At 43.0% G+C, this 26,559-nt stretch overlaps 1 protein-coding gene across 1 annotated transcript in view; it reads left to right on the top strand.

The window, feature by feature from the left end:
• The window catches only part of abcd1 (ATP-binding cassette, sub-family D (ALD), member 1), a 45,691-nt gene extending 19,663 nt beyond the window's left edge, over window positions 1–26,028 (top strand). Inside the window, 11 exon segments of the mRNA XM_084333192.1 lie at window positions 936–1,078; window positions 9,154–9,313; window positions 13,961–14,055; window positions 16,328–16,473; window positions 16,902–16,933; window positions 16,936–17,032; window positions 17,034–17,044; window positions 18,521–18,605; window positions 18,718–18,843; window positions 24,634–24,721; window positions 25,041–26,028. Coding sequence (XP_084189318.1) covers window positions 936–1,078; window positions 9,154–9,313; window positions 13,961–14,055; window positions 16,328–16,473; window positions 16,902–16,933; window positions 16,936–17,032; window positions 17,034–17,044; window positions 18,521–18,605; window positions 18,718–18,843; window positions 24,634–24,721; window positions 25,041–25,136 — 1,079 coding nt within the window. The 3' untranslated portion in view covers window positions 25,137–26,028.
• Window positions 26,029–26,559: the final 531 nt, after the last annotated feature.

Genomic DNA, 26,559 nt, shown 5'->3' with positions numbered 1-26,559 from the left:
AAAAATAAGCTTGCGACTGCCGCGGCTACGCCACTTCCTCGATGTTGATTGGTCGGCTGAAAAAAGTTACCTTGATGAGCGCGCTCCTCTCCAAAAGTTGAACTAGTTTCAACCTGAAGCGCTGGGAGCGCTCCGCCCAAAAACGCTGCCGCCGAGAGCGCTAAAACGCGAGGCGCGGCGCTGGGAAAAGGAGCGCGCCTGTCGCGTCTGTAGCATAGAAATGAATGACAGAAAGGAGCTGACAACTCATAAAACGTCCGCTGTGGACACAAGCCCTTAGGGGGAGGGAAGTCGTGGGTGGTAATCTGGCGTTGTGGACAGCGACGCCTACAGGTCAGGTCTGGGCACCTGCTCAGCGAAAGGCAGGAAATGGTGAAGGCAGCGTGACCTCCCACGCGTTACGCTTCACCAATGAGAGTCCTCGCTGCCAGGTGAAAAAAGAGCCACTGGCTGTCTCCACATGTGTCGGAGGAAGCATGTGGTGGACTTCAGGGTTCCCTTGTACCGACCAGTAGGAGGAACATGCGCACAACAACCAGGTAGGGGAGGGGGGGAATTGGCATAACGACTAAATTGGGATGGGGAGAAAAAATTTAAAAATCAGGCGGAGAAAAAGAGGATAAAAAAATATATAATTATAATAATCTAAGGCAGGTAATCATGAGTATATAATTACATTAAAATAATCTGAGGCAGGGAACTGGGAGGGACCTTCTCCCTCCTCTGAGACTGACAGAAAATGAAACAACACCTCATTAATTCTGTCTGTCTCTGTCTGTCTGTGTGTGTGTGTGTGTGTGTGTGTGTGTGTGTGTGTGTGTGTGTGTGTGTGTGTGTGTGTGTGTGTGTGTGTGTGTGTGTGTGTGTGTGTGTGTGTGTGTGTGTGTGTGTGTGTGTGTGTGTGTGTGTGTGTGTGTGTGTGTGTGTGTGTGTAGATTCAGAGGAGGTGAAGCAGGCAGCGCTGGTGATGAAGGAGGAGGATCTGGTCAGTGAGAGGACTCAGGCCTTCACTACAGCCAGAAACCTCCTCAACGCTGGAGCCGACGCTGTGGAGAGAATCATGAGTTCTTATAAAGAGGTAGGATCACCTCTGCCCCTCTTCTTTTCTTGCCTATCTCCTTCTCACCACTCTCCTCCTCTTCTCTCCTCCTCTCTCCACTTTTCCTCTTGTCATCTTCCTCTCAGAGAAAGATTATTATTATATTTAGCTTCTTTTGGATTGATTGATCATTAAGGATTTACTCAATCTACTATCAAACAATGATATGTTGTCTTAAAAAAACATGAGTGACGGCAACTTGCAAAATTAAGCAGGCTAAGAGAAGCGTTGATTTTGAGCTGCGACCCACAACAATTTCAGTTATTACAGTGCAAATGTCGGGTCAGCTTGTCATTTATTTCTGTCAATGTGCTGGTTCTGTAGGACTGTCAGTCAACACCCTTGGCTCCCGGTGCACAAATATTTAAAATCATACGATTAAATATTGTTTAAAATAAAAAGATAAATACTATTATTTTGTGTCATGTTTCCAAATAAGATTGTTCACAACGAAATGCTTTCTACCTTCAATCTGTGGGTTAGATGACCTCCGTGATCAATCTCGCTCTCAGTGAAGTTTCTCATAGTTTGCTTATAGCCATTATTCCACATCCACAAACAGGCATGTTCCCATGGGGGTGTTTCATGACCATTATATGGTTAATTAGGGGCGGTTCTGTATGCAAATGCTTAGAATCGTGCACGAGCATAGATGGTAAGAACAATTGGTATTTATCAACACGGAGTGTGCATGCACGTTTGATAAATCCCGATTTTTCTGTGCGTAGAGACATTCTAAATTCCGTGCTTTGGAACGAAAATAGAACACTTTCTGCACATTATTGATAAATGAGGGCCCTGGAACTCCTGCATTTTGGTGCAGAGGATGTAGGGTTGCATGCAGTTAAAAGCTGAGGAGAAATAAACAAAAGGATCCTAGCATATGCGTGCAGCCCTTCTAAGTGGCCGTAGGTGGTGTGTATTTAATTGATATATATATATTTAATATTATAATAATTAGGAGATGATTTCTAAAGTTCAATATGATAGTTTATTACAAATATGGCTCCATACAAGAATAAAAAGCAATAGTCAAAAAGATAGTTAGGGTAAGAAAGAGGTCAAAGTGAAATGCATAAGGTCGTATCATACAGTATATCCTCTTACCACAAAGAAAGAGCAGAAAGGGGCGGCTGATTGGCGCAGTGGGCAAGTTTCAAGTTTCTTTAATAGTTGTCATACAGAAGTACAGAATACTTTTATACAAAATGCTTCTTACTGTTACGCTCCAGAGACTGTGCAAGACAAGATAAGTATGAAATAAAATAACATAGTATAGCATGTAAATTAGAAGTAAAAAATGAGGTCACAGTGTTCAGTATAGACATATGTACAATGTTCGATGCAGAATAGACGTAACTGAGTTACCATATAATATACAATACTGTGCAGTGTACTAATATACAATACTATATAGTGCAAGGCAGAAATGGGATGAGGTGCAATTTAGGTACAATTTACAGTAGGTGTACGAGTTGTAGTGCAAATCCTTTATCAATAAATATAAAGTGTGTTTGTGTGCTCTAAAGTGTGGAGAGTGGGTGCTGCAGTGTGTTGTTTGTTTAAGTGAGTGTGTGGGTGTGCGTGCTGTGTGCATTTGATGGTTGTTGCATAGTGTTTATTGTTCGTTTAGCAGCCTGATGGCCTGGGGATAGAAGCTTCTTCTGAGTCTTTCTGTGCTCGCCTTAAGACTCCGGTATCGCTTGCCTGACCGCAGCAGTTCAAAGAGGCAGTTGTTCGGGTGGCTGGAGTCCTTGATGATTATCTTCGCCTTCCCCCTGCACCGCTTGTTGTAAATGTTCTGGAGGGTGGGAAGCCCCCCTCCAATTGTGCGTTCGGCTGAACGTGTCACTCTTTGTAGTCTGCTACGGTCTTGTGCAGTGCTATTCCCAAACCAGGAGGTGATGTTGCCAGTCAGGATGCTCTCTATTGTACATGAGTAGAAGTTCCTAAGGATCTTCTGACTGACTTGGAACTTCCTTAGGCGCCTGAGGAAGTAGAGGCGTTGTCGTGCCTTCTTCACAACACTGTCAATGTGTGTGGTCCATGTCAAGTCCTCGGATATGTGGGCTCCGAGGTACTTGAAACTGTTCACTCTCTCAACCGGTGCCCCGTCGATGCTGAGGGGGCTGTAGTCCTTGACCCCCGACCTCCTGAAGTCCACAATCATCTCTTTTGTTTTGCTGACGTTCAGGGAGAGGCAGTTCTCCTGACACCACTGTGACAGATTCTCTACCTCTTCCAGGTAGGCCCTCTCGTCGTTGGCAGAGATCAGGCCCAAGGCCTGATCAAGGCGCTCGCCTCTAACGCAGGAGACGCTGGGTTCGAGCCCAGCTCTCGGCGTTGCTACCGGCTGACCGGTCGTTCATTCTAACACAATTGGCAAGTGTTAGAGGGTGGGAAAGCCGGTGGGTGGGGATTTGACGTTGTGGACAGCGACTCCTACAGGTCGGTTTGGTGACGCCTGTGCGACGGAAGCAGGAAGTGACTCCTCGCCACTGAGAGTTCGAGCTGCTGCGGTGAAAAGATGCGACAGGCTGCCTCCTCGTGTACCGGAGGGGACACGTGATGCAAGGCTTCTGTCCTCACTACAGCCGACCAGTGGGAGGCATAGTCTAGCAACGTTCAAGACAGGGGAGGGAAGAATTGGATATACGAAATTGGGATGGGAGAAAAATAGAAAATGGGGAGAAAAAGTGGGGGGGGGGGGGAAAAATAGCAGAAACACAGCCATTACATTTAAGGGTTTCGCTTAACACTATGGCATCCGTTCACGAGTCGAGTATATACGTGTTTCGATTCCATGCGTTGTGGTCCAGAGCCACGAGTATACTCGTGACGAGTTGTTATTGTTTTATTCCATATTTATAACGCTTACAGGGCTGTACACTGCGATGATATCGTCGCGAATTGCCCCTTTAATTGGCCGTTGCGATTGGTAAATATTATCTGGGGGCGGGCTTGCGAGTAGTGCTTTCAAGCCTTGCATTCGCATTTCACTCCTAAATTATCCAAGGCGTGTGATGACGCGATGACGTCACTCACGCGAGCTGAGCAGTGAGCACTCAGCAGGCATGATCAGCGGGAACAATCGACTGAGCACTCACTCTGATAGACTGGCTGATTTAGCTATGAAGAAAAGTAAAGTTAGTATTGCTTCATATTTTCGACGCGTTCAACCTCCTATAGTGAGCCGAACTGAACTGAACTCAGACACACGGAGAGAGCTGCGGCGTCTGCTGCGCCTCCTCCCTCCCGCACCCGTGGCTGTTGTAAACACTAGTCTAGTGGGACACTGGGACCTCGGTGAGCCGGCTAGCTACTGATAGCTATCAACAAATGCTCCAGTAAGTCTAGTAGTGCATGATAGCTCGCGTTAGCTTACTGTTCAAAACGAAACGTCCCATTAAACTAAATAGTTCAGATAGCTCCTGATATCAATGTCTTATAACACTGAGTCGATGCGTATTCGAGCTGAGGGCACGCTGAATATAGTCAATAGGGTCCAGCTGCAGTGCCGGAGAATCCTGGCCGTAGCTGGAGGCTACAGTATAGGGTCCAGCTGCAGCTCCGGGGAATCCTGGCCGTAGCTGGAGGCTACTCGAGTACACACAGACAGTGGAGCTGGTTGCATATAGCGAGCATTTAGACTTGTTGCGTGGTGGCGATGTCTCGCAGACTTTTTTTAAATCAAAAACAATCGATATAAATAATGGTAAAATTGTTATTTAAAAATGTGCCCCTAAAAAATATTTTTTGCCCCTAAATTTCTCATTTAGGGGCAAGTGTGCCCCTAGTGAAAAAGCTTAGCGTACAGCCCTGGCTTATTAGGTCCCCGATCCACTTGCAGGATCTTTCCACATATTGGATTTTCGAAACATGCAGTACCGGCCAGATCCGCTTAGGGGCGCCATCGCTCCACTGCAGTATCATTGAGGGGATTTAAAAAAAAAATGCTTTTACAGTCCTGTGGGCGGATCATAGAGCCTTGATTCCAAATGAAGACCCTCCATCTTTGATCAGCTTGCAGAACGTATTTTTCAGCGTGGAATAATGGGATTTATGATTAGCCAATGTACATATCGATCTACCAGAATCCGATGACTGGTGAGGAAATGCTGCCGGCGATCACATGGCCTGACGGTAGGATAATATTACCCCAAATTACAGCTGGATTGGACATTGTTTTATAACCTAACGTGATAGACTACTGACATTGGCTACCTGAACGCACACTCTATTGCTAATCAATAATACTGATCGGCGTTCCCCGCCGCCCCCATTTCATCCATAGATGCTCTGTAATAGTCCGGATGCTACGCAGTTTGTTTTATTTCATTCGTATATATACAGCAGAAATGGCGTTTGATATAACGGCGCCAACGTTTAACCTTTTTTGCAGCCTCCTGAAGAAAAGCCTAGATGAAAAGCGCGATATACCTTATATTCACGACGCTATAAAATGACAACCAACCGATGGATTTTTATTTTCTTTAAGCCATTATGAAGGCACGGTTTATGCACTCAAGTGACAATGAGAATGGACAGATAGCAATACTATAAATGATATATATATCTCTTAGAAAGTACATCGGTTTGTTTACAATCCTCTGTCCTCTGAGGCCTAAATCGCTGCAAGACTGCGGTCGCCATAGTGTTAAGCTAATGCTACTCGTTATGGACCTGCAAAATGATAACATGAAAAGGAACAGAGTGGCTGATGACACCGGAAGATATAGCCGAACTTTGGTCATCAGGGGTCACAAAGTGTTGAAGCCTCATGAAACTTTACAACCACAAACTAGAGACCTATGTCATTCAGAGTATGTATGGCTTTCCTAGGTTTATTGACCACAAGGGGCAGTGTGTTTCTGAGCAATTCCCCGAACAGAAGTGCTCGCAATCCTATCACCGAAAAATGCACTTGCAGAAATCTCCAAATGTCAAACGTTTTTGTAACCAAATCACAGCTTGATTTTTCTCTATGGTGTTTTTCAAGGTCTTGTTGTCTTAATGTGGTATTTCTCAAGGTCTTGTTGTCTTAACACTTTGAGAGCCAGTCCGTGTTTTCCTTTTTACCCCCTTGAATGCCCAAATCCACTCCAATGTTAACTTAATATCGCCTAATCTATGTTTTCAATTATGGCTATGTGTCTAATCTGCCCGTCGTTTATCAAAGACTAATTTTCCAGTCAACATTGTCAAAGCAGATTGTTTTTTTATATTGCTTCATTTCCGTTTGATAGCATTTTGAAAATCACTTGTTTTCGCGGAAAAAACAACCCATTCTATGATAATCGCCTTTTACTGGAATATTCTAAAACATTGTCATTTGTCGGCCTATTTATGAATAGTTTTCAAATAAACGCTAGATAATCGATAGTATTTGTGTGCGCACGCACGCTTGTGCCGCGCGCTGATAATCGCTGCTCTTATTTCCTGATGGCTTTTACAGTCAAAACAGCTATATCACATATAGGGGAAACACTTACCGGTATATATCCGTGAAAACGAGTCTGATTATCCTAAGAGACTGATAACATAGATTCCTTAATTGAGATCAGATGGTATCCAAATGGATTATTCCAATTCCTGATCACCATTCGAAAAAATCGATCATTGTATTGATCAACCGTGTGTACAGTAGAACACATAATCCCCGCTGCTCTTCAGGCTCCGGAGTGATGCCGGTCGATGCCGGCTGCGTGAGTGAGACGTAAAATGTGGAGTCAGAAATCCTTTCTCCCATTCACTTTCATTGAGTCCAATCCAAAAGGGTGATTTACCATCTGGGAGACGATAGGGGGCGCTTTTTTCACATCTGAGAGCCTGGGGTGACTGGATCTCTAACGGTAGGCTCGCTTGATGCAATATGATTTCAGATCGCTAATAAAAATAAAAAAAACAAGAAAAAACAAATATTCTCGTGATGGGCATTCAACCAGCGCGGGGTAAACCCGAGAAAAGCCGTGAGTGGCATTCAAAGTGTTAATGTGGTATTTCTCAAGGTCTGTTTGTCTTAATGTGGTATTCATCAAGGTCTTGTTGTCTTAATGTGGTATTCCTCAAGGTGTTGTTGTCTTAATGTGGTATTCCTCAAGGTGTTGTTGTCTTAATGTGGTATTCCTCAAGGTCTTGTTGTCTTAATGTGGTATTTCTCAAGGTCTTGTTGTCTTAATGTGGTATTCCTCAAGGTCTTGTTGTCTTAATGTGGTATTTCTCAAGGTCTTGTTGTCTTAATGTGGTATTTCTCAAGGTCTTGTTGTCTTAATGTGGTATTCCTCAAGGTCTTGTTGTCTTAATGTGGTATTCCTCAAGGTCTTGTTGTCTTAATGTGGTATTCCTCAAGGTCTTGTTGTCTTAATGTGGTATTCCTCAAGGTCTTGTTGTCTTAATGTGGTATTCCTCAAGGTCTTGTTGTCTTAATGTGGTATTTCTCAAGGTCTTGTTGTCTTAATGTGGTATTCCTCAAGGTCTTGTTGTCTTAATGTGGTATTCCTCAAGGTCTTGTTGTCTTAATGTGGTATTCCTCAAGGTCTTGTTGTCTTAATGTGGTATTCCTCAAGGTCTTGTTGTCTTAATGTGGTATTCCTCAAGGTCTTGTTGTCTTAATGTGGTATTCCTCACGGGACTTTTGACCATGTTTGTGAATTGTCAAAAATGGAGTGGTCACAATGTTTGTAATTTTTCACCAAATCTATGTAACAAATGGTATCAACCCAAAAAGTGTTGCAACAACTTATGAGACATAATTGAGCATCATGGCAATGGCATCATTATTCATTACACATAGATATAATGTCCTAAGCCGCCCTCTATACAGTCAGAATTCTAATCATTTGAATAGGCAAGATAAAAAATGATTGACATACATGTTGAGCTGCATCTGAAACTATTCCTTAGGGACCCAGCTTTCCAATGGTGTTTGGCACTTGTATGTGGCACCTACTGTTGACCTTGACCTTGGAACTACCCCAAACAAGTCTTAGGGCAGCAGGCAATTAAATAACTATAGGCAAATTGAAGACTCCCAAGTGGGTCAGGGTTCATGCTGAATGTTCATGGTCTTCATTTACAGATGGCATGATGACCATTGGTACCTGTATATTTATAAAGCCCTACTCTGTAAACGACCAGCTTATATCTCAGCTATGTTGCACTGGAATACTGGTCTGTGTGTGACATGCTCCAGTGACTGTCTGCTGCTTCTGACTCCCGAGGTGAATAAAGTATAGATAAAGATGCAGACAGTCTGCAGCTGGGGTGGGTAGGGTCACTGGTGATGTTGAGCCCTCTTTGCAGAACATGTTTAAGGTAAATGTCTTTTAAAGTAGATGTCCTGGATGCGTGTTGCTTTTTAACAGCGCAGCAGTGCAAGAATGGTATCCTGGATGGCTGTTACAGTAGCTAGGTACTGGTGATGTGTTGTGCAGTTTTTTTTTATACAATATTTTTATTGGGTTTTACAGTACACATTTTAGGTCGTCATTGTCGTCAGTTATTCTTAATTCCTTTTCTCCACAAGTTTATACAAGTATACCCACATACCCCCCCCTCCCCTTTTCTCTCTCTTAGCATCTTTGAGTCTGTTTTTACTGTTGTCATATAGAAATAATACGTACATTCATTGGTACCTCCAGTAAAATAGCTTGTACATAAATAAAAATAATTGAAAAGAAGAAAATAAAATAAAAATATAAAGATAAAAATAAATAAATGACATCTTTATAACAATTTTGACTACCTGCTGTAAAGCTTTCTGGTCAGGGGTGGAGCAGGTTGACTACCTGCTGTAAAGCTTTCTGGTCAGAGGTGGAATATTAATGTGGTATTCATTTAGAACAGAAATATTGGTGTATTATTAACCTGTTATATATTTTTACTGTCTCTCTTTTTGTCTGTCTCTTTGTCTCTCTCTCTCTCCCTCTCTGTATGTCTCTCCCCATTTTTCTGTCTCTACTTCCCGATCTATCTCTTTCTCGCTCCGTTTCTGTCTCTCCATCTTATCTTATTTCGCGATCTTTCTGTCACTGTCTCACTCTCTCTCTCTCTAGCTGACGGAGCTAGCCGGCTACACGGCCAGAGTATCTGAGATGTTTGATGTGTTTGAAGATGTCGGGAACAACTGTCGTTCTTCCCGAGGAGAGGAGAATGGGGAAGAGATGAGTCTGGTGCAGCACGGTACCAGAATGGAGGGACGACTAGAGATCAGAGGTATATAGAGTAACCGCACACACACACACACACACACACACACACACACACACACACACACACACACACACACACACACACACACACTCACACACTCACACACACACACACACACACACACACACACACACACACACACACACACACACAAACCAATACCAGGGTCTACTCTAGAATTCATTTCTTACAGTCCAAGTGTCTGTTAAGATTCTAGTTTCTTAGACAAATCATAAAAACTCCAGTCATATATTTATACTGTTAGGATGAGAGGAAAGTAATCGTTTTCTCCATTTCCTTTTCCAGTTCCTTCCTTTTATTCACATTTTGTATGGGCTGGTTTTAGAGTTAATTGAGAAATATGGGTGTTAAGCTGTTGATAAATGTGTAGGAATGAGTTCACATCTGTACTCTGGGAGCAAGAAGTCCAGGTGGTGCTTCCATAGATATATATAAAGACTAGATGACTCACCCGCGTTGCTGGCCAACGAAGACCGACGTTGCCACATGGCGGCCATCTTGCCACAGGGTAGCACGCCCACTCACAACATGAATGTCTATAGTCCATGTACTATTGAAATAACCATAGCTTGCTCAATTTTCAACCGTTTGGTTTGTTAAAAACGTCAGAGATGTAGTTATCATACTGCATACTTATAATGGACTTTCATATGAAAAGAATATTTAAAAAAAAAAAAAATCTTCCGAGTTTCCAACCATAGCCACGTTAATAATGTTTGTAATAAACCAAACCGTTTGTAAATCCGTCAAGATTTCAGCAAGTTAAGAGTATTTTTGTTTGTGCAGATCACTCACCTTAAAGCAGTAGTTAACTGTGGCAAGATGGCCGCCTGTGAACCACGCGGGAGACTCCGCCTTGCACCATCTAGTCTTTATATATATCTATGGGTGCATCCAGAACCTTGGCACATGGATGCTGTTGCCAGGCTACAGGAAACAGCCCATGGACTATTTTTGTTTAGAAAACTAGTGTTTGTTTTGTCACCGGACTAACCAAACAAAAACCTACAAGTATCAGATGGACCACCGCCAGGTCCCACCACTCGAGGGATGTGATCTTGTCTACTGATTTGGTAAACTAACCCCATACTGGTAGATGTCATCCTTCTTGAAAACCAGACCATCTTGTAGGTGACGGCTCAGTCCCCCCTCTTATCTCCCTGTTGCCACAGAACAGAAACTTGTTGTGATGGAGGTACTGAAGGGAGGTTTTCTGGTCTCCTGGCTCCAAGCAGTCTGGCCAAACATTCTGATTAGCAATGTTAATATCTCTGAGACACACATACATGTAGACATTAATATCTCTCTGAGACACACATACATGTAGACATTAATATCTCTCTGAGACACATACACGAAGACATTAATATATCTGAGACACACATACATGAAGACATTAATATATCTCTGAGACACATACATGTAGACATTAATATCTCCCTCTGAGACACACATACATGAAGACATTAATATATCCCTCTGAGACACATACATGTAGATATTAATATCTCTCTGAGGGACACACATGCATGAAGACATTAATGTCTCCCTCTGAGACACACATACATGTAGACATTATTATCTCTCTGAGACACACATACATGTAGACATTAATATCTCTGAGACACACATACATGTAGACATTATTATCTCTCTGAGACACGCATACATGTAGACATTAATATCTCTGAAACACATACATGTAGACATTAATATATCTGAGACACACATACATGTAGACATTAATATATCTCTGAGACACACATACATGTAGACATTAATATATCTCTGAGACACACATACATGTAGACATTAATATCTCTGAGAAACACATACATGAAGACATTAATATATCTGAGACACACATGTAGACATTAATATCTCCCCCTTGAGACACACATACATGTAGACATTAATATCTCTGAGACACATACATGTAGACATTAATATCTCCCCCTTGAGACACACATACATGAAGACATTAATATCTCTGAGAAACACATACATGAAGACATTAATATCTCTGAGACACATACATGTAGACGTTAATATCTCCCCTTGAGACACACATACATGTAGACATTCATATCTCTGAGAAACACATACATGTAGACATTAATATCTCCCCCTTGAGACACACATACATGTAGACATTAATATCTCTTCTGAGACACACATACATGTAGACATTAATATCTCCCCCTTGAGACACACATACATGTAGACATTAATATCTCTTCTGAGACACACATACATGTAGACATTAATATCTCTTCTGAGACACACATACATGTAGACATTCATATCTCTGAGAAACACATACATGTAGACATTAATATCTCTGAGACACATACTTGTAGACATTCATATCTCTGAGAAACACATACATGTAGACATTAATATCTCCCCCTTGAGACACACATACATGTAGACATTAATATCTCCCCCTTGAGACACACATACATGTAGACATTAATATCTCCCCTTGAGACACACATACATGTAGATATTAATATCTCTCTGAGGGACACACATGCATGAAGACATTAATGTCTCCCTCTGAGACACACATACATGAAGACATTAATATCTCCCCTTGAGACCAGTGATGCCACAGATTACTTGTAAAAGTAATCTGATTACTGATTACTCCTTTAAAAAGTAATCTTAGTTACTTTACTGATTACTTGATTATCAGAGTAACTTAGTTACTTTGAAAGTAACTAGGTTACGAAGTTGTCCCCCCTGCTGCTGCCACAACATAAGAATGACAAAAAAAAATTGAGTAAAATGTACTCCGTTTGAGTAAAATGTACTAATAGGGCAGGTAGGCCTATCTATAGATCTATAGATTTCACAAAAGATAAATGGTCAATAACACCACATGTAGGCTGATATGTAGCCTACCTTTGAGGCCTGCCCTATTCAGATATGGTTCTAATGTTCCTAGTGAAACAGGGGAGAGGGGTGAGTAAACCAGTGATTATATCTCAGTAACAGAATCTTCTCAAACCTCTTGTCAGAAAGTCTGTTCCTTCTAGGCGTGAGCACCAACCCTCCCAGACTAAAAAGCCGTTCCACAGGAGCACTTGATGGGTTGGAGTGTTATATTTCAAGAAAATGTTCTTTATGTTTGAAGGTCTATCCAGTATCTGAAGCTCATGCTCTTAAAAAACAGTCTATTAAACGGTACTGCTCCTCCTATGCTATTATTATTATTATTATTATTATTATTATTATTATTATTATTATTATTATTATTATTATTATTATTATTATTATTATTATTATTATTTATTATTATTTATTATTGTGTGCTACTGACAACCTACATACTGCAGTATGGTGTTCCATGTTCATGAATAGTGCAATGCAAAAGATGTTTAACTCAAAGGTGGAACATACCTGCACTATGGCATCTGGAAGGCCTGCAGTCGTGTCCTGCAGGGTGTCCTTCAGAGTGCATCAGCACTTCAAGTGTGGGTAGTAAAGTTTAAATCCAGTAAAGAAATCCAGCTTTTGCTGTTTGGCTGGTGCACCTCCGAGTCCTGTAGAAGTCGATGCTTCGGCTTTGGTTTTTTTTCTATCCGTTTGGCGTTTGGTCGTGCTGTGCTGTATATTCCAGATGCGGTAGACAGTATTTTGTTTCCTCCGCATAGTGAATGTTTTTTTCACCCAGCTTAGCTGACACAAACGTTAAGTAGTAGACTAGTGATTGAACTTCCAGTGCAAGAAAGCGTTACCAGCGTGAGCGTCTCCCTGCTAGCTCGCTATGTTTAGGTCAGCCTGATAATAACAATAACAGCCGCGCCCACCAGCATGGTACAACACTTGAGGTTGCGTGCTGTGACGTCACTCCCCAATACAAGGAAAACAGCTCCAAACGTATTTTTGACTGTCGAAAACGAAAGAAAATACTGCATTCCGCCTGCATTATGATGAGATAGTAACGAAATAGTAACGCACAGCCACTTGGACAAGTAACTGCAATCAGATTACTGGCTTGTAAAGATTAACGTGTTAGATTACTATTTTCGGGGAAAAGTAATCAGATTACAGTAACGCATTACTTAGTAACGCGTTAGTGGCATCACAGCTTGAGACACACATACATGTAGACATTAATATCTCCCCTTGAGACACACATACATGTAGACATTAATATCTCCCCTTGAGACACACATACATGTAGGCATTTCACCAGAGGGGTCAGAGGTCATGGTCAGTTTTAGTGCTTTGCTCAAGGAAACATTGTCTGTTGCAGGAATCAAACATGTGACATTCTGGTTATGAGACGGCCTCTAACCAACAAGGCTGTTGTGGTCATTTCTGCTGTGTCTGTCTGGGTGTGCTCCTTTTTGTATGTGTGTGTGTGTGTGTTTGTGTACTTGTATTTCTATACTACAGGGGACACTGACCTGTTTACACACTCACGCAATGGGTACCAAAAACATTATGGGGACAAATGTGGGTGTCCCCATAACACAAATTAGTTTATGGTTATGATTAGGTTTTGGTTATGATTTGGTTATGGTTAGGTTATGGTTAGGGTTAGTTTAGACATGTAAGTCTATGTAATGTCCCCATATTTCACATAAACAAACATTATGTGTGTGTGTGTGTGTGCAGGTCAGGTGATTGATGTGGAGAAGGGGATTCGCTGTGAGAACCTGCCAATCATCACGCCCAATGGAGATGTGGTGGTGGCTAGTCTCAATATCCAGGTGACACTGATACCCTATCAATACCACTATCAATACCACTATCAATACCCTATCAATACCACTATCAATACCTTAACAATACCACTATCAATATCACTATCAATACCCTAACAATACCACTATCAATACACTATCAATACCACCATCAATACCACTATCAATACCACTATCAATGCCCTAACAATACCACTATCAATGCCCTAACAATACCACTATCAATGCCCTAACAATACCACTATCAATGCCCTAACAATACCACTATCAATACCACCATCAATACCACCATCAATATCACTATCAATACCCTAACAATACCACTATCAATGCCCTATCAATACCACCATCAATATCACTGTCAATACCCTAACAATACCACTATCGCTACCCTATCAATACCATGACCAATACCCTAACAATACCACTAACTTTACCCTAACAGTACCACTATCAATACCACCATCAATACCGTAACAATACCACTATCAATACCATAACAATACCACTCAATACCCTAACAATACCACTATGAATACCCTATCAATACCACCATCAATACCGTAACAATACCACTATAAATACCCTTACAATACCACTATCAATACCACTATCATACCCTATCAATTTCCTATTGTTTAAAATAGTCCAGTCAGACTACGCATTTGGGAATTATGATTTGAAAACATATGACATAGACTGACAACAAGTCACTGATCGCTAACAGGGTATTGGTACACCATTAAATGAGCTTAGGCAACTGACATGAAGACTAGCGTCTGACATATGTGAGCCATCATGTTAAACTGCGCCAATTAATAAACAGAGAAACACTTAAGAGAACTTTGTTACACTTGTAGAATTAACCAACAGAGAAGCACTTAATATAATTAAACGAATGGAAATGGACATGTACAGGTAGCCTACGCACTGTCCAACTAACACCTCTCCCGAAGGCTACCCGTACATGTCCGCTTCCATTCATTGTGCTAAGCTAGGCTAACATGCAGCCTTTCTACTGAACGCACAGAGATGAAACTGGTATCTATCTCCTTGTCTCTCTCTGGAGAAGACGATAAGCTAGTTTCCCAAAATGTTGGCGTGTTCTTTTAACATCCATAAAACAGTATGTTCCTATATGTAACCCTTGCCTGTAGACTGCTGTCACGAGAACAGCTCAGAGCACCAGCCGCTGTGCTCTGTGGTCTACACTCAAAACAAGACACACACATTCTCTCAGAGACAAGTTGGGAATTGTTTTCAAGCAGTGTGTGTGAGACTACATGACGAGAGAGAGGAACGTTTCCACAACTGTTACCCGAACACACCCACTCTTAAAACATTCTGCAAGCTGGTCCTCGGAGCTTCAGAGTCAGATGTTCCCACAAGTCTTGGAAGTGTTGATTTGAACCGAAACATTGTGAAGCCTACAAGCACAGAAGCTGTCTGTCTGCCCGTCTCTCTTTGTCTGCCTGCCTGTCTGCCTGTCTGTCTGCCTGCCTGTCTGTCTGCTCTGTCAGTCCATCCCTCAGATAGATTGGTGGAATACTGTCCATTCATCCCTCCTTTCATTATTCCTTTATCTCTCCATCTTTCTTTCCATCACATGAACTTTTCTCCTTTTTTATTCAACTGCCATCCATTCATCCTTCTGTCTGAGAGGTCAGTCCAGCCAGCGCATTCTTCAGCACACTGCTCATAGTGGTGTGTGTGTGTGTGTGTGTGTGTGTGTGTGTGTGTGTGTGTGTGTGTGTGTGTGTGTGTGTGTGTGTGTGTGTGTGTGTGTGTGTGTGTGTGTGTGTGTGTGTGTGTGTGTGTGTGTGTGTGTGTGTGTGTGTGTGTGTGTGTGTGTGTGTGTGTGTGTGTGTGTGTGTGTGTGTGCTGCGTGCGTGCGCGTGCGTGCGTATAATGGAATGTATCTGTGTGTATCTGTGCATTAATGTGTTCTTGCTGAATGAATCACAAAATATGTCAAAAGAATGTAACTTTATGCACATGCACACACACAAAATTATGCTAAACTGGTGCCACTGCGCTAAATGTGCTTTATATGCTACTCAGTCTAGCATGACCCTGCTACTCAGTCTCAGTGTGACATCTCTCTCTCTCTCTCTCTCTCTCTCTCTCTCTCTCTCTCTCTCTCTCTCTCTCTCTCTCTCTCTCTCTCTCTCTCTCTCTCTCTCTCTCTCTCTCTCTCTCTCTCTCTCTCTCTCTCTCTCTCTCTCTCTCTCTCTCTCTCTCTCTCTCTCTCTCTCTCTCTCTCTCTCTCTCTCTCTAGGTAGAAGAGGGGATGCATCTCTTGATAACGGGTCCCAATGGTTGTGGGAAGAGTTCCTTGTTCCGGATCCTGAGTGGCCTCTGGCCCATTTACAGAGGAGTCCTATATAAACCCCCTCCTAGCAACATGTTCTATATACCACAGAGGTAATACTATAGTATAATAGAATACTATAAACCACCTCCTAACAACATGTTCTATAGAGGTAATACTAGTATTACTATAATATTACTCTGTCTTTCTCTCAGACCCTACATGTCTCTAGGTACCGGTACTCTGATGATACCACATTATTACTATAATATTAATCTGATACTACAGTATTACTATAATAATATTACTCTGTCTTTCTCTCAGACCCTACATGTCTCTAGGTACCGGTACTCTGATGATACTAGATTATTACTATAATATTAATCTGATACTACAGTATTACTATAATAATATTACTCTGTCTTTCTCTCAGACCCTACATGTCTCTAGGTACCGGTACTCTGATGATACTAGATTATACTATAATATTAATCTGATACTACAGTATTACTATAATAATATTACTCTGTCTTTCTCTCAGACCCTACATGTCTCTAGGTACTCTCAGAGACCAGGTATCTACCCAGACACTGTAGAAGACTTGAATGAGAAAGGATCCGATGACACACAGCTGGAGGAAATACTACGAACTGTTAACCTTCTATACATCCTGGAGAGAGGGAGGTGAGAGAGAGACTACTGTATATACTGAAGAGAGAGACTATGTATATACATGAGAGAGAGAGAGAGAGAGAGAGAGAGAGAGAGAGAGAGAGAGAGAGAGAGAGGTGAAATAGACTATTTTCTATACTAGAGAGAGAGAGTTGAGAGATATACTATATATACTGGAGAGAGACTACTGTATATACTGGAGAGAGAGCGAGAGACTACTGTATATACTTAGAGAGAGAGAGAGAGAGAGAGAGAGAGAGGTGAAATATATATATATTAGAGGTGGGCATAGATAAATTTTTTTAATCTAGATTAATCTATCTGCAATCCTGGATTAGATTAAAATGGCTCAAAAAAAAGAAAAAAAACCTGCCGAAGGCATTCAAAATATGTGTGTTCTACCCAAATAATGACCAGAAGTAAGTCCTTACTTTTCTTTCCTCCTTATGTTTCTCAGGCCAGGTGGCCCATTACACCATGAGCCCATCTCCCGTTTCCAAAATGCATTACAGACTGTTTGAAAAAGCTGTTTTGCTATGATAATTGGTAATGAAATATCAAAATAATGTTCAATAAGATGTACTTGTGTTTAATAAGTTGTTTTATTCAGAAGTTAACACAAATACATAATATTACCAGTACAGTACAGTATCTAGCACACTCTCAGGAGCAAAACAGAAAGAATCATTTCAAACTTGAACTATGTGACATGGCTTGAATCAACTGCTCCAGTGGAGTTGCTCAGTGGCCAATGGTGTCAACTGTGGTTGTACTGGGCAGCTCCCAGGTGTGAATGGAAAAGAACATCTGTGCTCAGCGAACCTACCCTGGGTAAATAAAGGTAGAAAAAAAATGTAAAAAAAAAAAAAAACATTTTTTTTTTTTTTTTTTTTTTTTAAGATTAATGCGTTAATTATATTATCGCGCGATACTATTATAGCGTTAACGCCGCACGTTAACGCCGTTAACGGCCCAGCTCTAATATATATACATATATTTTATATACTAGAGAGAGGAAGTTGAGAGAATTATACAGGATAGAGAGAGACTACTGTATATACCGGAGAGAGAGACTACTGTATATACTGGAGAGAGAGAGGAATAGATGAGGGATAGAGTGATAGAGAAATGGATGGATCGGCGGGATAGAGAGATGGATGGATAGATAGTGGGATGGAGGGATAGAGAGATGGATGGTAGATGGATGGAGTGATATAAGGATGTCTGAACAAGCTGAAATCTACTCCACAGTACCCGCAAAGTAGATGTCAGTAAGCCTCAGTCAGCTTGTACAGACTGGAGCAGCATGGATTGTGCTGAGAAAGGACTCTACTGATGAAAATAAATAGGATTAGGGTTCCAAACATCACAACTATCCCTTTAACCACAAAGTTGTGTGTGTGTGTGCGTGCGTGCGTGCGTGCGTGCGTGCGTGCGTGCGTGCGTGCGTGCGTGCGTGCGTGTGTGCGTGTGTGTGTGTGCGTATAGGCTGGGAGGCGACCAGTGATTGGAAGGATGTGTTATCAGGAGGAGAGAAACAAAGGATGGGAATGGCTCGGATGTTCTACCACAGGTAAGGCTGAGCGAGTCTTTATAGACCACCGGTAGTGTCACATCCAAAAACATAGGTTTCACCATATCTCTCTCTTTCTCTCTCTGTTTCTGTCTCTGTGTCTCTCTCTCAGACCCAGGTACGCCCTGTTAGATGAATGTACCAGCGCCGTGAGCATCGATGTGGAGGGAAAGATCTTTCAGGCTGCAAAGGATGCCGGAATAGCCCTGCTGTCAATCACCCATAGACCCTCCCTCTGGTCAGCACACACACAAGAACGCACACACACAAGAACGCACACACACACACACACAGCAGGGTCCCAGTCAAGGTCTTCTAATGCATGCATGAAGAAGTGAGGTGTGGTGCAACACTGTCTTGGAGAGGAGCTTTAGCAAGGAGGGGCGAGGGAGACTAGCTTTAGCAAGGAGGGGCGAGGGAGACTAGCTTTAGCAAGGAGGAGGGGCGAGGGAGACTAGCTTTAGCAAGGAGGAGGGGCGAGGGAGACTAGCTTTAGCAAGGAGGAGGGGCGAGGGAGACTAGCTTTAGCAAGGAGGAGGGGCGAGGGAGACTAGCTTTAGCAAGGAGGAGGGGCGAGGGAGACTAGCTTTAGCAAGGAGGAGGGGCGAGGGAGACTAGCTTTAGCAAGGAGGAGGGGCGAGGGAGACTAGCTTTAGCAAGGAGGGGCGAGGGAGACTAGCTTTAGCAAGGAGGAGGGGCGAGGGAGACTAGCTTTAGCAAGGAGGGGCGAGGGAGACTAGCTTTAGCAAGGAGGGGCGAGGGAGACTAGCTTTAGCAAGGAGGAGGGGCGAGGGAGACAAGCTTTAGCAAGGAGGAGGGGCGAGGGAGACTAGCTTTAGCAAGGAGGAGGGGCGAGGGAGACTAGCTTTAGCAAGGAGGAGGGGCGAGGGAGACTAGCTTTAGCAAGGAGGAGGGGCGAGGGAGACTAGCTTTAGCAAGGAGGAGGGGCGAGGGAGACTAGCTTTAGCAAGGAGGAGGGGCGAGGGAGACTAGCTTTAGCAAGGAGGAGGGGCGAGGGAGACTAGCTTTAGCAAGGAGGAGGGGCGAGGGAGACTAGCTTTAGCAAGGAGGGGCGAGGGAGACTAGCTTTAGCAAGGAGGAGGGGCGAGGGAGACAAGCTTTAGCAAGGAGGGGCGAGGGAGACTAGCTTTAGCAAGGAGGGGCGAGGGATACTAGCTTTAGCAAGGAGGGGCGAGGGAGACTAGCTTTAGCAAGGAGGAGGGGCGAGGGAGACTAGCTTTAGCAAGGAGGAGGGGCGAGGGAGACAAGCTTTAGCAAGGAGGAGGGGCGAGGGAGACTAGCTTTAGCAAGGAGGGGCGAGGGAGACTAGCTTTAGCAAGGAGGGGCGAGGGAGACTAGCTTTAGCAAGGAGGGGCGAGGGAGACTAGCTTTAGCAAGGAGGAGGGGCGAGGGAGACTAGCTTTAGCAAGGAGGGGCGAGGGAGACTAGCTTTAGCAAGGAGGGGCGAGGGAGACTAGCTTTAGCAAGGAGGGGCGAGGGAGACTAGCTTTAGCAAGGAGGGGCGAGGGAGACTAGCTTTAGCAAGGAGGAGGGGCCAGGGAGACTAGCTTTAGCAAGGAGGGGCGAGGGAGACAAGCTTTAGCAAGGAGGAGGGGCGAGAGAGACAAGCTTTAGCAAGGAGGGGCGAGGGAGACTAGCTTTAGCAAGGAGGGGCGAGGGAGATGAGCTTTAGCAAGGAGGGGCGAGGGAGACAAGCTTTAGCAAGGAGGAGGGGCGAGGGAGACTAGCTTTAGCAAGGAGGGGCGAGGGAGACTAGCTTTAGCAAGGAGGAGGGGCGAGGGAGACTAGCTTTAGCAAGGAGGGGCGAGGGAGACTAGCTTTAGCAAGGAGGGGCGAGGGAGACTAGCTTTAGCAAGGAGGAGGGGCGAGGGAGACTAGCTTTAGCAAGGAGGAGGGGCGAGGGAGACTAGCTTTATTAACAGGTGTTTCAGGTCTAAATGGCTTAGTACTGTTGACATTACACTGCTTGTAGTAGTAAATCAAATAGCATATTTCTTTAAATAAAATTACAGAAAATTATCACTAAAGTGCTGTTGCAGCTGCACTGTTCTCCATAAAAATAGCATATTTGGATAAGTTTGACCATTTCTCAAAAACAGAAAATCATGTATTTTTTTTTAAATACAGAAAAGGATCACCAAGTTACCATTTCTCAAAAAATATAAATAAATACATAAAATAAGCACTCGTTCACTCAGTGGAAATGTCTAGCTTAATGCGAGGTCTGCTGCTGCTGGCTAATAATATGGTCAATACGCGGGGAGATCTTTGACAAGGCAAATCGCATGTCATCCTCAAGGCTCAACTTGGCCCTATATTTTGTTTTCAGAGCTGTCATGGATGAAAAGCCAGCTTCACACAGATATGTGGTGCTGAATGGTATCAACAACTTAACTGCTGCATCATGAGATGCTTGGTACTCAGCACCACACTCTGAAACTAGCTCTCCAGATGGTATCATATGAAATTTCAATGAGTTCTTCCAAGAGTTTGGATGGAGATGTGTCAGGAAGCTTTGTCTCAATGTTGTCTGTAAAGTTTTTTTATCCTGAGTAACTTGGTGATCCTTTTCTGTGTTTTATTAAATAATGATTTTCAGATTTTGAGAAATGGTCAAACTTATCCAAATATGGTATTTTCATGGAAAACAGTGCAGCTGCAACAGATAGCACTTTAGTGATAATTTTCTGTAATCCAAAAAGAATTAAAATAAAATAAAAAATAAAATCTTTTTAATCTCAAGGCACCCCTGGCAGCTCTCTGCGGCACCCCTGTTGAGAACCGCTGTGTCAGGGGATGCAGCAAATACTTTGCTATCTTCATTTCATTGTAAAAATCAAAGTGAAGTCTACAGAAGAACATTGATAACTTAGATAATTAACCTCTTCCGTCAGACTGTCTGACATAATTATTGTTTTATTTTACAAACATATTCAAGAATAAACATCATAACCATGTCACAACAGCAGTTATAATGTATATTTTCATAGGGCGGCTGGGTGGTGCAGCGGACATTGCGCTCCTTACCAACGCAAGAGACACCGGGTTCGACTCCGGCTGTCGGCGTTGCCTCCGGCTTGGTCCAGCCGTCATACTAACTCAATTGGCAGAGTTAGAGGGTGGAAGTCGATGGGTGGTAATCTGGACGTTGTGGACAGCGACTCCTACAGGTCGGTTGGGGACGCCTGCACAGCAGAGACAGGAAATGGCGGGGGGTAGTGTGAGCCTCCCACACGTTACACCTCGCCAATGAGAGTCCGTGCTGGCAGGTGAAAAGATGTGACAGGCTGCCTCCTCGTGTACCGGAGGGGACACGTGATGCAAGGCTTCTATCCTCCCTACAACCGTCCAGTGGGGTGCATATGCGAGCAACGTTCAAGACGGGAGGGAAGAATTGGCACAATGGAATTGGGATGGGAGAGAAGTAGAAAAAAAGAGGAGAAAAAGTGGATCAAAAAATAAAATTTATATTTTCATCAATATGTTTGTTTACCAATAGGTTAAAGTGTTATTAGTGAGATTTTAGTTTTTGAAAATGTAGTTTTTGTGTCGCGGAGATCGGCCATTTTGAATTACCGGCCGTTTGGGAAATGTAGTCATTCTGAGAAGAGGACATCCAGAGCTTTCAATGAGCGTTGGCATTTTTTAAAACTACACTTCCCAAAGGCTCTAGCTTTCTTGACAGAAGGTGCGGCAGCGGAGGTACGCAGATCATTATGCAAATAATTCTCACATCGTCACAGGGGACCTAAATTCAGAATGGCTTAGTTCAGTGGGGGAGGATCTTGTCTCATCTGAACTGGAGTAATGTGCCAAAATGAGAATTTGAGACCTAGACAGTGTTGGTACAACCCCACATTGCTATAAAACAATGCTAAACACTGGAAAAGGCCATTCATAAGATAGTTCCCCTTTAAGACAATGTTGGTGAATGAGGTCCATTGTGTTTGGACATCCATAATGTTTGAATGACTCTGTTTGTACTCTGAACCCCCTTGCTTTCAAAAAAACGTTCTTGTATTAAAAGCCTTGGTGTCACTTTTGATAGTGATTTTAAATTTGATAAACAAATCAGCTCTGTAGTCCAAGGTGCCTTGTTTCAATTAAGGCTCCTTGCTAAAAAATAAATCTCTTATCGCTCTCCAATTGAGAAAGTCATGCATGCCTTCATCATGTCTATGCTTGACTACTGTAACTCTTTGTATGTGGGCTTAGACCAGCTCTTTCTACGACGCCTACAGCTAGTGCAGAATGCTACTGTATCTACCGTCCATCACTGTCCCTACCCTCCATCACTGTCTCTACCCTCCATCACTGTCTCTACCCTCCATCACTGTCCCTACCCTCCATCACTGTCTCTACCCTCCATCACTGTCCCTACCCTCCATCACTGTCTCTACCCTCCATCACTGTCCTACCGTCCATCACTGTCCCTACCCTCCATCACTGTCTCTACCCTCCATCACTGTCCCTACCCTCCATCACTGTCTCTACCCTCCATCACTGTATCTACCCTCCATCACTGTCTCTACCCTCCATCACTGTCTCTACCCTCCATCACTGTATCTACCCTCCATCACTGTCTCTACCCTCCATCACTGTATCTACCCTCCATCACTGTATCTACCCTCCATCACTGTCCCTACCCTCCATCACTGTATCTACCCCCCATCACTGTCTCTACCCTCCATCACTGTCCCTACCCTCCATCACTGTATCTACCCCCCATCACTGTCTCTACCCTCCATCACTGTCTCTACCCTCCATCACTGTCTCTACCCTCCATCACTGTCTCTACCCTCCATCACTGTCCCTACCCTCCATCACTGTCTCTACCCTCCATCACTGTCCCTACCCTCCATCACTGTCCCTACCCTCCATCACTGTCTTACTCTATCACTGTCCCTACCCTCCATCACTGTTCCTACCCTCCATCACTGTCTCTACCCTCCATCACTGTCTTACTCTATCACTGTCTCTACCCTCCATCACTGTATCTACCGTCCATCACTGTCCCTACCGTCCATCACTGTCTCTACCCTCCATCACTGTCCCTACCCTCCATCACTGTCTCTACCCTCCATCACTGTATCTACCCTCCATCACTGTATCTACCGTCCATCACTGTCCCTACCGTCCATCACTGTCTCTACCCTCCATCACTGTCCCTACCCTCCATCACTGTCCCTACCCTCCATCACTGTCTCTACCCCCCATCACTGTCCCTACCCTCCATCACTGTCCCTACCCTCCATCACTGTCCCTACCCTCCATCACTGTCAATGTCAGTGCCCACAAACCGCGATTTCTCACCCGTTTCAATGCCATTTTGAAAGCATTGTAAGTGGATGGCGAGTGGGCGGAGTAAAATTATGAGCATCTTCTAGTATTCATATTCAGGTGTTTGAGGTGTATTATCAGTCACCAGTAGGTGTCAGTGCTGTTCTGTCTTCTACTGCTGTCCCACCCTGCCTGAAACAAAGAAAGGCAGATGAAGTTTACAAATGATTAATAGTAATAATAAACACATATTATTAATAATGTATTACTAATATTATTGTATTGTTATTATTATTTATAGAATTAATTATAGAATAATTATTGTTATTATTATTGTACTGATGATAATAATAATAATGATGAAGATGATGATCGCTGAACCTGTAGTGAAAGGTCATTCTCTGTTGCTGCCTCCTCTCTGTGGAACGCACTTCCATTCCACATAAGAATGCCCCCACACTGTCAGCATTCAGAACAGCCCTCAAAACCCTCCTCTTCACACAGGCTTTCCCTCCTAAACTGCTTTCCCCCCTATGTTTTTCTCCCTTGTTGACACAAATCTATTTTAATAATTTTGTCATTATAAGGGTGTTGTTTTTACTTGGTTAGTATAATTCCACCATGTAAAGGGTCTTTGGGTACCCAGAAAATAGCTATATAAGTCTGATGTATTATGATGATGACATTGATGATGATGATGATGATGATGATAAAGATCTCTCCTCAGGAAGTACCACTCCCACCTGTTGCAGTTTGATGGAGAGGGAGGCTGGAGGTTTGAGCCCCTTGATGCCTCCACAAGAGTATCATTACAGGTCTGTTTATCTACCTGTCTATCTATCTACCTGTCTGTCTATCTATCTACCTGAGGGTTCCACCCTCCAAGGCCAACAGTCAACTAATTAACCAATCAATGGTTTGGGTGGTTTAGATCAGTAAGACCTACGTATGTCTCTCTTTCTCTCTCTCTCTCTCTCTCTCTCTCTCTCTCTCTCTCTCTCTCTCTCTCTCTCTCTCTCTCTCTCTCTCTCTCTCTCTCTCTCTCTCTCTCTCTCTCTCTCTCTCTCTCTCTCTCTCTGTGTATGTCTCTCTGTATGTCTCTCGCTGTCTCTCTCTCACTCTCTTTCTCTATAGGAAGAGAAACAGAGTCTGGAGGTACAGCTGTCTGGAATTCCCAAGATGCAACAGCGACTGGACGAGCTCTGCCAACTACTGGGAGAAAAAGATTAACAGAGAGAGAGAAAGAGAGAGAGAGAGAGGTGAAAGTATGTGTGTGTCTCAAATGCCAAAGCAAGGTGTTGACAATGATGAAAGATTATATAAAATACTTCTCCCCATTGTTCTAACACGCACACACAGTGCCGAGTCTTTTATGATGTCTATTTAGTTTAATTCTACTTTTAATTAAGTACCATGTTTTTTTAATAAGTGCCTGAATCAGTTTCATTGTTTTTATCTTAAACATTTCATGTCCTTTAAAGGTAGAATCTGTAATGTCATACAGCGACCTCTAGGCAAAAGATGACAACATGTTTTAGTCTGATGTGTGGATTGGACTTCAGTGGGTATAGAGGGGAGGGGTTGCTACTGTTGGACACACCTCAGGCTCTACCAAGAGAGGTCTGGTGAAATTCACAGTATAATAAGTTACTCAACTCCAACCCACACGTCAGACCAAAACAAAAAAGTAAACAAAGTGCAATACCAAGCGGGGCTCTTTTGCTTAGAGGTCACTGTTCAAAGGCAGAGTCTACCTTTAAGTCAAGTGTATCAAATTCATTCATTTCAGATTTGAGAATGTGCCTTAATCAGAAAAGTATTATATACAATTATATACTGTGACTATATACAATTATATACTGTATTATACTGTATTATACTGTTTGTGTGATTGTTACCAGAGTCATATATAGACAGAGTTTGTCCAGGTAGGACTATTAACGCCATGTTGCTGCCTCTTAACTCATTCAGCGCCGGGGATTAGCCTCATCCTGTAGTAGCTACCACCACCACTGTAAACGATGGGAGTCGCTCACCTTGTTTGCAGGGCTATAACTATTTAAATATTATAGCTATGGATGCAATACTATGGCCCATTTGACATCGAGCATCTATCGTTCAAGATGTGAAAAAGGATGTGAAAAAGGAATATTTTTTCCATCCATACATTCCCGTTTTATACTGTGGTGAATATAAGTATGGTTTTAGAGCAGTTTAGGGTAATTCCTGGGAGGCTAGTATTAGGCGGCGATGCATATTATACTTAATCCATTGGCATTTCGTCCCTATACAATACATGCTACAATAAAAAATTCAAATGCATATGATAGGTATTATGTTCCATCATGCATGCATGAAAGGGGGGGGGTCGTTTCTGATTAATTGATTGTCAATAACGGCATTCGTTAGTACAAAAGCATACGCTGATCTGGGTGATGGCTATGCAAACAATGCACAACCAAGCTGAAATTGACATTAAATTGCTCTTACCTGTGGCCGATGAGATTCCAAAAAGAATATTCCAATTATTTGATTGCCATCTGCTAGATCGTATGTCCATTTGGGCCACGACATAACCCCCCACAGCATAATGAATCGGGCGTCCCGAAAGCGATTCAATGCGATCGGGGAGACCCCTCTGTCCAGGCTACTA

This window comes from Notolepis coatsorum (assembly GCF_963971535.1).
Source record: "Notolepis coatsorum genome assembly, chromosome: 17".
Lineage (NCBI taxonomy): Eukaryota > Metazoa > Chordata > Actinopteri > Aulopiformes > Paralepididae > Notolepis > Notolepis coatsorum.
The sequence above is the reverse complement of the archived record's forward strand: the minus strand, read 5'-3'. Positions and strand labels throughout refer to the sequence as shown.